The sequence below is a fragment of the Hydra viridissima genome, unplaced genomic scaffold (assembly GCF_058129835.1).
Source record: "Hydra viridissima isolate aposymbiotic clone 2 unplaced genomic scaffold, HvirCarnegie_v1 scaffold_9, whole genome shotgun sequence".
Lineage (NCBI taxonomy): Eukaryota > Metazoa > Cnidaria > Hydrozoa > Anthoathecata > Hydridae > Hydra > Hydra viridissima.
The window spans coordinates 4,030,540-4,043,904 of NW_028324308.1; the positions used below are offsets into that span (position 1 = coordinate 4,030,540).

Here is a 13,365-nt window from a genome sequence, read left to right on the forward strand (position 1 = left end):
TTTCAATTCAAAAATATAACTTATAAATTTTAATCATAGTGTTTCCTACTTCACATTACGAGCTCTCTCTTAACTTTACTTAATAAAAATGATAAAAAAATTAATCAAATTCTATTTGTTTTAATTTATCTTTTTTTTTTTTTTTTTAAAAAAAGCGTAGTTTAGACTTATTACAAACTACTAAATAGCACAATTACTTATTGCGATTTAAAGCATTCGAACTTTTAAACATTAAAAATCGGATATTGCGATTGAAACACCAAGAGTCTCCAGAGAATTTTAAAACAGTATTTAAGATATGCAAACGGTTGATTTCTGTTAAATATAATAACAATAAATGTTACGAGTGCTTACGAGCTTTATTAAAACCAGTAAGTTGGCAACCCTATCTTAAAACTTAATTTCAGAATAAATGTGTATATTTGAACCAAGTCAGAACAAGCGAGGCAAAGTTTTATTTTGATTTGATTTAGGAAATTATGTTTAGAAAATTCGAAATTCATTTTTTTAGAAGAATGGTTTCGTTTGAACTTGTTTTTTTTTTTCTTTAAAAAAAAAAAAAATAAAGCAAACTTAGGTTAATCAATAAAAACACGGTAAGAAGATGAGAATAACTAGACGCTTAAAGAAGAACACCTATGCACACATAACCGCTGTGTAACTTATCTTTAAACTGTGTTTGCAACGCCTATTTGTTAATAAGCTTTTCCAATTTTTAGAAAATGTTAAGGATTGCTATTTTAAAGTAAAGTGTTTTTGAACGCTTCCCAACAGTGCTTTACTATCAGAAGTTTTTCTTGGCTTTTGACATGTTTTTAAGGGAATAAAAAGAATTTTTATTTTACTAATTTTTTTTTTTAGTTTAGTTTACAAACTTCCATAAACTCAACGTGAAGCCTGTAACCTTTTTACGACTCACAACTATAAAGCTTAAAATAAAAGTTCAAAAAATCTACAATAATTCAACTTTTCTTATTCTTTTCTGAGTAACTATAGTTAATCAATAAAGATAGAGTATATTCATGCTACGTAACGGTAAATGTTTGGTTAGAGTCTTTTCTTACATAAATTTATAATTTAATTAGCACGTCATATCTTCATTATAAACTCATAGAGTTTGATGAACTTACAAACGAATTCCATCAAGAGTACGAAATCATTGGAGTATTGCATCATCCCTTATGGTTTAAAACGTCATGATTAACCGCAAGAAAGAATGTGATCGAATGAAAACATTTCAATCTTGCTCGTGGCAAAATAGTGCACAAAAACAGTCAAAAATTACAATTTTTGAGAATGTGTTTTCAATGCCTAGAGGTGTCATAAAGTTTTCTTGCACAAGGACATATTTCCTCCAAAACCTTGTATATGGTCTTTATACAAGACAAAACTATTACAAATCTTTTTTTTACAATTCATTTTTAAACTAAATACAATTTAACAATTTACAGCAAATACGATATAGTTTTAAACTGATTAATTACAAAAAAAAAAAAAAAATCAAGCTTGCTAGCTCTAAACTTTTGGATTAACATTTTGGATGAATCCTCGAAGATTTCAAAACTTTATGTGTATTTTTATTTTCCTAAATTTTTGAAAATCAAATTCTTCTAAAAAACTTCTTATAAATTTTTTTTTTGCAAGTAATAGTTATCAGTGTTAACAATACTAAATCTTATTTAATATTCACAACACAGATGATTAATGTGTGCAACCAGATATTTTTCTTTTATATTTTAAATATAGGCGTATTTTTTGATTGTTAACTCTTTTTTGTTAGGAAATTTTCTCAAATCATTGCTCTGTTCTTTCATCTGTAAATAATAATGTCAAATCAAATTTGTAATTAAAAAAAAAAAAATTAAAAAAAGGAAAAAAATTAAAAAAATATCCTTTGTATCCTTTGTATTTTTGTGTCTTATGTTTTCCCCTCACTTGGAGATATTATTATGATTGGAACTACAGCCTCTGCTTTTATCAAATAGGTGTTTTTATGTCAAACAAATATTTAAAAGCTTGGTAAATTAAAAATGTTGTTTTTCATCAGTGGTCGGAAATATTGGTTCTCTTCCAGTTTTTTATTGTTAAGTATCTTATTACTTTCGAATATTTATTAGCGCGATTAAGGTATCTGCAAACCACCACCACACTTTTAAAACATAAAAGTCGCTAATTTTGCTTCTTCCAAAGATATTTTCGTTTTTTTAACTAGTCAAGTAAAAAGTCTGTTTGAAAAAAGAGATTTGAAAGCTAAAATGAAGCATGTTATAAAAACTAAAAATTAAAAATAATAATAACAAAAGTTAAATGCATTGAAATGCGTTAGTTCACATGTTCTTTCATCGTTACTTTCCTGTGTCTTTTGCTTGAGAAGATGATTGCTGAGCAAAGTTTCTTTGGATCTCCCGTCGTTAATAAATACTAATGCGTTAAAGGAACAAAAAAGACCTCTTTTAGTTTTCATTTGAAATGCAAGTTTCGCACAGGCAAGTTTCAAATATTTCTACAGTCTTTGTTTCAGTTTTTCCGGCGCATGTTAGGAAAATAATTTTTTGTGATGTTACAGGCTTGCAAACCACACATACCGAGATGCGAGTTTCCTTAACGGGATCGTATACATACGACGATGTGCAATAACCGGTGCACATTCTGTTAGGTAATATATAATCTTCGCATCCTTGTATGCTTATTGTCTGGTTTATTGGCACTGTCAAGCAAGCATCACTAAGTCCATTGGTAATAGGAATCGATTTAACCATGATGTTGAGTAGAGATAAATGCAAGATGAACACGAACGTTGAAATCATTCCTAAAAAATTTAGGTAAAAGACGATTTTGATCTTGTAATAAAAAAAACCAATTGAAAACTTTTGTCGATAAAAAAAAAAGACTTTAAAAAGGCGTAAACTTCCTCATGTAACAGTCGTTGCAAATTCTCTCTTTTAAAATATTACTTTGTTTTTTTTTTTTTTTTGAAATTTTAATACTTTAAATTTTTGAGCTCACCTTGAAGTTTATGTGAACCTCTTTAGCATCAAAGTAGAACTGATTTATTTAAAAACAGAATTACTTTTTGTCAATTATAAAAGACCGACCCACACTTTGAAATGTCAATCACAATCTTGTAACGGTAGCATGCTGTATGTTGTTACAGATTCAAAGGTACTATTGTCAAGGATGCAAAACAAGAATAAATTACTTTGACATGTTGTTGCAGTTAACAATGTTGACATCAAACGAATAATAAGCGGTAGAATTTCAGTACCCAAATAACAGTAAAAAAACTTCGTCTAACCCATACGCATGTTGAAATCATACATGCAAAATCTAGATCATTGTCTCTCAAACATTTAGACTTAATAAATCTTTAAAAATCTTCAGAATCGTAATAATATCAACATATATGAGTATGAAGTATTTATATTGAACCAGAACACAGTATTTCAAAATTGAAATTACTTTGAGTATATTCAGTATGAATGTATGTTTTATTTAAATAGTAAACTTCTAAAGACATTTTGAAAAGTGATGTACAACAGCAAACACACCTGCGTATTTATTTATTTACCAGCATCCGCAATCCATGCGCATACAGTAAAAACAATGCTCTTATCATACTTTATAAAATACCACGTAAGTATCGTCGTTACGTTCGGTTTTATTTTACTGGGCTTTGTTTCTCTAAAAAGGTTGTACTCATTTATTCTTTTTATGCATTTGTTTTTACCATAAGAACTAAATACAATGCGCCATATACAGCAAAATAATTTTTTTGTCAATCTTTTCAGGGTAAGACATAAACTTAAACGGCATTCTCTAAAAGTATGATTGAAAAATTATCTTAAGGAGTTTTTTTTTTTTTTTTTAAAAAAAAAAAAAAAGCATTATCACGGCAGTTTGATTAAATATTTTCCATCGCCAAATGCCAATTCAACCAATGCAAGCAATAAATTTGGAAAAAAAAAAAAAAAAAAAAAGGAAGCTCCTTTCAACTCATTTACATTAAATAAATTCATAACTAATATATATTATAAACGTTAAGTAGAAATATTATGACAATATCAAGACAATTTAAGACGATTTTAGCAGATTAATTTAACTTTTTTATAGTATGTTAGTCTCAGATTTCAAATATTATAGAAAAACAGTTTTTAGACTGAAAATCAACTTGGTCCAGCAAAAGAACTTATTTTTTTATCAGGAAGTTCAACGCACGAAGATGTTGACCGCTAAAAACTGCGCAATAATCGCCGGATAAGTGTGCACAAATTTTTCAATTACTTGCTACTTCTAAAAAAGAAAAAATTTCATCACGATTACTTAATTTAAATTTTAGAATACATGCAAAAAATATATATAAAAAAAAAAACAAAAAAAAAAAAAACACCTAAATATAACGCATAAACATAAGGAGAGTAAAAAAGAATATATATTTCAACTCGGCAAAAACTAAACGCTATTTTTCTGTTCTGTAGTTTGCTATAATCATCGTCTTTTACGGGTCATTTATTGCAAATGTAATGAATATAAATTTGTATAACATAATATGATATAAATAATATAATGTAATAGTAATATAATATTAATAAGATATGAATATTTGATGCCATGTAATAAGAGAAGAAATATGTGATTTAACATAATGAGAGGACAACAATAATGACTGTATTCCGATCTTATTATCGGAACTTAATGTGAGTTTTATAAATATCTTTGTCAAGTAATATATGTTGTACATTTTTCTTATAATAAAAATCTAATTTTTCTGCAAAAAGATATTCCTACCTTCAATAGAGCTATGGAATGATGAAATTCTGGACAATTTAGGAAATTCTTGATAATATTATTCCAGACTCGGTAATGAATTACATCAAAGTATAATTTAAATATGGTATCTTTTTCTTTCTTTCCAGAAAGTCCGGATTTCATCCAGTCAGACATGCTTTTTAAAGCGCAGGTTCTTCATTATTTCTTCATTTTCTGTAAGTAGTACGTTTTCTCTTCATACATAAGTACCTACCTATCATACATACATACATACATACATACATACATACATACATACATACATACATACATACATACATACATACATACATACATACATACATACATACATACATACATACATACATACATACATACATACATACATACATACATACATACATACATACATACATACATACATACATACATACATACATACATACATACATACATACATACATACATACATACATACATACATACATACATACATAAATACATACATTAGTTTATATACTTTTAGCTTTGATTGTACGCTTTTACGCTCTCGAACGTTTTGCATCAGCTGACATGGATTTGAAGAACAAGGTATGAATATTTGACTATTTGGCAGATACGAAACTTGAATTGAAATTTCGTTTACTTTGCTATAAACTATTTCATTTGTTAAATGTTTTTTTTTAAAATAAAATGTAAAGTTGTCAGAGCTCTACGCCATATGTTGTGATCTTATCGTAAGATTACTTTCTTTGCCAAAGTTTTTTTTATACAAAATGGCCGAGATTTTTTCAATTTAGCTATTTATATATTTGTAGTCATTAAGTTCCTCCTACTCCAAAATTAGCAAAAGGTTCAAAAATAAAACCCTAGTTTTAAAAATGAAACGTCCGATTGTCATGTTAACAAATGGGTTCATTTTTATAGTATTAACAGCTACCTGTTAGAAATATTTTGAACTTCTTTTCCCTTTAGTGTTTAGAAGGTTATAACGTTTGCATCAAGAACCCAAACGAAGGTTGCAGAAAAAGTTACATTAGATGTTTAATGATATCCTACGGCAATCAGCCACACGATATGGTTAGTTATAACTAGAAATGATATTGTATAAAATGGTTAAAGTTAAACCTGGTTACCTGTAAGTGTATTATTATTTTATAGTGCAATAATAGCGTTGACTCCCAATCATATTGGAGATGTTTAGAAGAATGGTATCATGATGCCAAGGAATAGTTTGTAAAAAATGATATTTAACTAAGAACTTGTATGACAATTGTTTTTTAAAAATAGAAACAATAGGCATGTAAGGTAGTACTCTAGCAACATTTGCAAATAATTTTTTTAATAAAGAACAGTGCCGCGCTATAAGTTCCTAAAAAAAGGATTACATTTAACAATTTATCAATATTCTAATATTATAATGATTAATCTAATATTATAATCTAATATCATAATGATTATAGCAAAAAGTAGTGAGACTTTTAAGCGTTTTACATTTGGGCTTCTTATTTCCAACCTTATTTTATGTAAATTTCATGACTTATATTTTTCATATAGATTGATTTTCACAAGAAAGTTAATCACGAAATTTTCATAAAAATTTCGTGATTAACTTTCTTGTGAAAATCAACGTTGATGATTTTCATGCTTCAGATGGTTGGTTACACCGTTAGAAGGAAAGTATAACGATTTCTGGTGAAGCCAACGCGTGCAAACGTGACGTGATAGCACAAAGGAAGAAAACCGTCTTACAAATCTTTTTATCATAATAATTGCCAATATTTGTCATAGGCAAAGCAAAATTGCCGAGATGCTTCAAAAATATTAGGCACTTGCCCTGTATCATAGCCAGAAAAAGGGTTAGAGGGATGACACACTATTTGAGTAATGGGTTCGTAAAATTGATTGGCAATTTACGAAGGAAGGATGAAAAGTTGTTTTATTATTTGATAATTGTCCAGTTCATAATAGCCGGTATTAATAACCTTAAATCAATACAAAAGGTTGTCGTAAAGGATTGTAAAAAAAACATGTTTTTTATGTTTCTTTTTAAAATTTTATCAATATAATTTCAAACTGTAAATAGGTTAATACTATATTAGCAGCTTCAAAAAAAGTAACTCAATGCAAGATCCAGGAGATGATGTACACGCAAAAAAATTCGGTTTCTGTCTAAGCGTCCGATTAAAAAATTAAAAATTTTTGAAATAAGTAAATAATTTAGTTAGCTTCTTTTAGCAAAAAAAAATAGAAAAATCTGTTAAGTAGTTTTAAAGTAATATCGATTAAAGGGTGCTGAATTTCATCGTGTTCAACCGATATCAAAGGTCTTTTTAGCCTTTTAAATAAATGCAATACAAAAATTTAGTTGAAAATAAAAATGATTGTCAATTGTGCATTGCACATTTGAAATGACAACTGTCCGTTCTTTAAATGCAAATACAGATTTGATTTTAGGGGCACAATTTGGGCAAGGCTTGTAAAAAAGAAGAACCTCGTCAAGAAAAGCAATAAATCAAGTTAATTGTGTTGGCAGCATCCAAAATAAATATTTTAAAATATTTTCGGCAACCTATTTTTTTCCCATTATCGTCGCCATTTAAACTCGTTTTTGGGTCTTGGCCATCGACGTTTAAAATATTTTAGTTTTAAATACACTATGTTTAACTTAGAAACTTAACATTTTTTTACTTCTGTACGTCTCTTCCTCTTTAGATAGCTACTTACCCATAAAGAGAAATGCTATCACAAATAGATTTCAGTAAATCAGGTTGACTCCACCTAGTCGACCAGCCTTTAATTGAATTTTTGTGGAGGGCTTTTCTTATTTTTTATTTAAATGCTTATAGAATTTATCTTTTGTTCAGTTTTGTTCAATTTTGCTTAAATTTTGCATGAGCACAAGGTTTGAGGTATCTGCCAAATAGTAAATTGTACAAACTGCTTCCATCCATTCTATATACACTGTCCTCCGAAACTAAGTAAAGTATTTGTAAAAAATTGTTTAAATTAAAACACCCTTATTTAATATTTGTTTAATATTCACAAATAAATGTGGTACATATTCTTGTTTTATTCTCCTTTGTATGACTCTTTTTTGCATGAATACAAAATGGTCTAAAAATAGTAACATTTCAAAACAAAGTGCAAATTTATCTTCATACTGTTAAATTGTAAAATAGCACTGCAACTTAATCGTAAATTGTTCATTTCGAAATATTGTTTTCAAAAAAAAAAAAAAAAAAAAAAAAGCCAGTGATGAGTTCAATGCACAGTGTTCAAAATCAACTTAAGTGGGCTTCTAATAACTTTTAAATGGAGTAAAATATTTTGAAGTGTTGAGGTAAAATATCTTTGGAAAAATCTTCTGGTCGTATTCCCATCATTGACAGTTCCTGCACTCGTGGTCGTAACTTGTTTACATGAAGGTCGCACCTTGTTTACATGAAGAGTTTTCGAAAGAATTCCTCTTGGTTTTTGTTTTTCCTAATTTTAAAATCTATTTTATAATTCCCTCGATTTATTCGCCAAATTTTTAGGTGAGTCTCTGTATGAAATATTAAAAAGTATTCAAAAAATCTAACCCAAGGGTGCGGTGTTGAAAGTGCAAACGCGAGGTTTTGTTTGTATCAATGGGTCTTTCTAGCAAGCACCAATACCATTCATTTTAGCTAGTTTGGTTTTACAAATGAAACATGTTTGAGGTGTCACAATGATTGTACTAGAAAGTTTACCGTTTATTATTGTGTAAATTAATTGATGGAACACCAAATAATTTCACCCGTCTTCAAAGACATATCATAGTAAGAAATAAAAAATTAGCTACATGACGGATTTGTCAAATTTCAAAAGAAAACAAACTGTTGGTGCTCATATGACAGGCGCTAGTCTTACGAAACGGCAAAACTGTTTGTAGTTTTAAGAAGCACTGCCTCGAGAGTTAAGTCAACATTTCAACAAAAGAGAAAGACAAACTTTATAAAGCATCTTGAGTGGTGCAAAAAGGTTGATGAATTGACCTTTATCTTGTTTTCTACCACCGGCTTTGTATACATGTGAAGACAACCAAAAGATGCAAATTACCCAAATTGTCTTCTTCCGACTGTTAATCATGGAAGAGGATCTATGATGATTTGGGCGGCTATTCCATGCAAATCCAGCTGGCCTAATAGCTTCTCTTCACAGTAGAATAATAAGTTAAGATTATTTAAAAACTTTATCCAACCATGTTCATACTATGGACTTGGTAGTGTATCCAGAGGAAAACGCAATTTTTCTAAATGATAATGCTCCAATTCATATCGCTAGAATCACCACTGCTTGGCACGAAGACAATTCTTAGGTTGAACATTTTATCTATTAACCAAGTCCCTTAACCTTAATTTAATTTAGCATTTATAATGCATTTTAGAAAAACAAGTAAGATGTACTAATGACGGACCAACACACTTTCAAAATTAATTTATTGAAAATTTTCAGCTATTCCTATTATATTGTCCAACTCCTGTAAGTGTGATTAATTTGTGACTATATACTGTTTTTTGCTTCATGAAACTACCATAGTTTCTTCCACAAACGAACAGGCCGACAATATCGAGTCGAGACTGAAACGAATAGGCCGACAATATCGAGTCGGAGAAGGACAAGTAATTTCAAAAATGATTTCTGCATCATTCATATTACGAATCGGGACTATCAAAGTAAACAAGACGCTATTATGGTATTTGTCGGTTCGTTACAGTCATATGCCTATATGTATCCAATTTGCCTAGTGCTGCCATTAAATCCTTATTTACAATAAATTTTCAATTTTTTTTTTCTCATTGTCAGCTAAGTTAAAGCCCTGCACAAGTCTTCTGGAATTGTGATCAAGCAGGCATTGTAATTTTATTTCGGCCGTGGTATGATAATTTCAGCAGGAATGCAAAGTAATGGTATGAAGTTTTCAGCAGGATTGTAAATACTTTTAGCCTCAAGAACTTTGTAATAAGGTACATGTGTGTCATAGCCATTTTCCATTAACAACCTCAAATTATGCTTGGAACTGTCTACACTCATGCCTTGGTTTAACATTATAGCTAATGGATTGTCAGGAGGAAAAAGCTTTGATGCCGTAATTTGTCTATTTGAAGGCCTTCTTAATTTTTTCTACTTTTAGTGGAGATCAGTAATATTTTAATTAACGTGAAGTAAAATTTAGAAGTAAAAATAATTTATTTCGTTAATGTGAAGAAAAACTAAAAATAGGAATTATCTGAAGAACGAAAACTGAAATAGAATTGAATATCAAGATCAAAAAAAGAAAAAAGGAATAGAATTAGGAATTATTACCGAACAAAAATTATTGAATATTAAAAAAAATCTTAATACAATAATTTTTTTTTTTGACAATTAACAAATTTTACATACTTGCTTTAAAATTGGCGCACTATTTAACCATAACAATGATATTAGGAATGATTATAGAATGTATCAATGGACCACAAAACTGGTCACATGCTTGTCATTACATTAAGTGTAAATTCATTGCGTTCAATCTTTTGTTATAAAATAATTTAAATATCTAAAAATTCTTAAGAGTTGCAAATATATCACTTACAGAATAATGAGTTTATTAAGGTTGTTGGCTGGTAGAAAACGTGACAGTTCTGTATGGAAGTTCTTCATTTACGATGAAAAAACCGACAAATCCACATGCATAGTACAGGATAAGAATAATGAGGGCGCGCGTGGCGCAACTCTTGCCGAAAAAAATTCCTGTAACTTAGTAGCACATATTCAGAAAATACATAAATACACACAAATGTTACACGGATGAAAAAAAAAAAAAAAATGAAATGCAGAAAAAATATTTTTGAAACGTAAAATTGATGAAATCAATTCTACATCTTCTCAAAATAGTGGAAAGACAAAGACCCAGGCAATAAGAGAGTGCTTTGAACACCGAATCACCGCGTGGCCAAAGGAATCAAGTGAATATCAAGTGCGTCAGGATAGCATGATTGAAATGATTGTTAATGCCAGTTACCCAATCATATTGCTTGATCAGCCGTCGTTTCTAAAGATGATAAAAACTTTTGACCCAAAATTAAAATTGCCAGGTAATAACTAACACAACTAAATTTTTAAATTATTGTTTTAAATTCATTCAATGCTAAACAACTTTTAAATGTTTACCTGTAATTATAGTAACATTAATGTAATACTACAGTAACTAAAAATAACAACTGATGTGCATTAAATTTTGACTGATTTAAATCTTATATAGCATGGTCTGCAACACTAAAAAAGCGAATAAACAAACGTTTTCTATACAACTGAAAGACTTGATGAATCGTATACGAAAAAGGGTCGCTTAGCATTTTTCCTTGGAATATCTGTTTGTTTCTATGACACCACCATTGATAAAACACGACATGCTTTCCTAAACTTGATAGAACTCCAACATCCCCACACGGGTGAGATGCTAGCCGAATGTTTAAAGAAATGTCTTGAACAAGTGGGGTATTAGAGGAAATCAAGTTATGTTGATTGTTTCAGACAACGGGTCTAATATGGTTAAAGCCATCAGGGTTTTACAGGAAGTGTATGCAGCTTAGAAATCTGACGAATTTGAATCTTATGAGTTTGAATCTGACGAGTCTAAACATGAAACTGATGAGGAAAAGATCCAATCTCAGTCAGAACAAACTGATTTTTTAAATTAGGTTTACTAATAACACGGAAAGAGCCGTATATCATTTATACAGTTATTAGTTATTACAATTGTTGTTAGTAAACTTTAATTTCAGATGGTTTATTTAAATTTAGGAATCGATAGATTCAAAGCAAATGAATGGGTTCGTCTTCAAAACATTTCTTCACTTATGGAATTCTTCACAGTACAAACAGATATACTTCAGACCGATGCCCAATCTCTTTCACAGGTTCTACCATCAACTTGGAATGCCATCTACAAGAGTATCCTAGTTTTTTCAATAACGGTTTCAATCAGTTCTGCAGCCGGACTCAGATACGTTTATTCCTCTTCCTTCTGCTGCATGTTTGCCAGATCCAACCGTTGCTGTCTTTATCCTCACACCAGAAATTAGCACCTTACTCCATTCAGCAAAGATGTTTACAACGAGTATTTGTGGAGTAAAGCCAGAATTACAAGTTGCTTCTGAGTCAAATGGATCTGAATGTGAATCAGCTGCCATAGCGCTTTAAGTTCTTGTCAAATAAAATCTTTTCAAAAGAAGGAAAAATTTATCACCAAGACAATGTCGCTGTTGCAACTCAGTTGTCAAGGTATTTGGCAGACATAAGCGGTAATGAAGCGCTGCCAAGTAACGGCCTGCTTTTTTGGAAACAATACAAGGTTGCAATATTGGCTGAAGATTTATTGTCCGCCCCAGCATCACAGGCGTTTGTAGAAAGGATTTTATCACTTTGTGGAATTTTAACTGTTGGTCACCACAATCGAATGAAAAGTTATTAGAAATGAGAATTTTTAAAAATTCTTATTTCTAAAAATTTTCATTTCACCGCTTCATTACCGCTTCATAAGTTTATGAAACTGAACAAAAACTTGTAATTTAACCAGATATTTTCTTTTAAGTTCAACAAAAAATCTTATTATAACTCAATTGAATCGTTTAATGACTACTTTATGACTATGCTTATTTTGATTGGTTAATATTAAGTTAGGAAATTGTTTAAATATTTTTCTTGAAACTTATGTATTTCTTGAAATAATGACAGGGGAGACCGGGACTAATTGGCAGCGGAGCTAAGTTGATGAGTTACGTTTATATGCAGAGCCTTTTATCAGAAAGTGCGAGAAATTTCAGGGAACCTTTCTTATTGATCATTTCATCTTTCACTGAAGTATTGCAGGGATTTGCGCATGCGCTAAGGAGATATAGTGATTTATGTGTTTTTAGGACAAAACCGTAAGTTTTAGAGGATCACTTTCTTCTTACTTTACGAAAAAAAATGTGGGTCATATGAAAAAAAAAATAATTTTAAATATTACAGTCACAATTGATTTCCTATTATCAGTCAGGTCTTTTTTCAATAGTTGCGGTTTTTCAGAATCTGTAGGGTGTTTATTAAAAAAAAAAAAGGCTTTGGAGTTAATTGGCAAAATTTTTACGGGTTAAGTTGGAAAACAAAAAAGTTTTTATGAGATAAATTTTTTTTATTGAAATTCTTATTTGTAACAACATTAAAAAAACTTATTTTTCCGAAGCAAATATTTTTAGGGGATTTTTTTTACCAGGAACAAAGGTGGAGCATTAATATGGCTGCTTATACGAACTACTAGTTGCTACCAACTCATAGAAATATTAAATATTTGGACTAGAATCGATGCGAAAATAAAAAAGTTTTTATAAATTTTTATTCGCTAATATGTTAATAATCATTTTTATAGTTTGCGCAAAGCTAACCCGGGGGTTGGGTAAGTTGGCAAACTTGTTTTTTGTTTTTTTGAGACTCCGGAAAGGGCCCTAAGATTTTTTCTTAAATGAATGCAACTTAAAAAAGTTACCCAAATTCATACACTTCAAGACTACATTTTGATATTTGAAAACAAATGTGTCGTTAGGACTACTA

General features: G+C 29.8%; 1 protein-coding gene and 1 long non-coding RNA gene across 2 annotated transcripts; one reads left to right on the plus strand and one right to left on the minus strand.

Annotated features, from left to right (window-relative positions):
- Positions 1 to 1,721: 1,721 nt before the first annotated feature.
- Positions 1,722 to 3,495, minus strand: LOC149883635 (uncharacterized). Its single transcript, XR_016456011.1, has 2 exons — positions 3,007 to 3,495; positions 1,722 to 2,809 (listed from the first exon to the last, which is right to left on the minus strand). It is a non-coding gene; the product is annotated as an uncharacterized LOC149883635 (long non-coding RNA).
- Positions 3,496 to 3,557: 62 nt separating this feature from the next.
- Positions 3,558 to 6,069, plus strand: LOC149883636 (uncharacterized). The gene is made up of 5 exons (XM_090098968.1): positions 3,558 to 3,633; positions 4,914 to 4,982; positions 5,294 to 5,358; positions 5,743 to 5,847; positions 5,929 to 6,069. The coding sequence occupies exons 2-5, from the start codon at positions 4,940 to 4,942 to the stop codon at positions 5,998 to 6,000; spliced, it is 285 nt and encodes a 94-aa protein (XP_089955094.1). The 5' UTR covers positions 3,558 to 3,633; positions 4,914 to 4,939; the 3' UTR covers positions 6,001 to 6,069.
- The last annotated feature ends 7,296 nt before the right edge of the window (positions 6,070 to 13,365 follow it).

Coding starts and splice junctions, on each gene's coding strand:
- LOC149883636 (XM_090098968.1), top strand. CDS start 4,940: ATGCTTTTTAAAGCGCAGGTTCTTCATTATTTCTTCATTTTCT. Junction 4,983..5,293: donor TCATTATTTCTTCATTTTCT/GTAAGTAGTACG, acceptor ATATACTTTTAG/CTTTGATTGTACGCTTTTAC. Junction 5,359..5,742: donor ACATGGATTTGAAGAACAAG/GTATGAATATTT, acceptor TTTTCCCTTTAG/TGTTTAGAAGGTTATAACGT.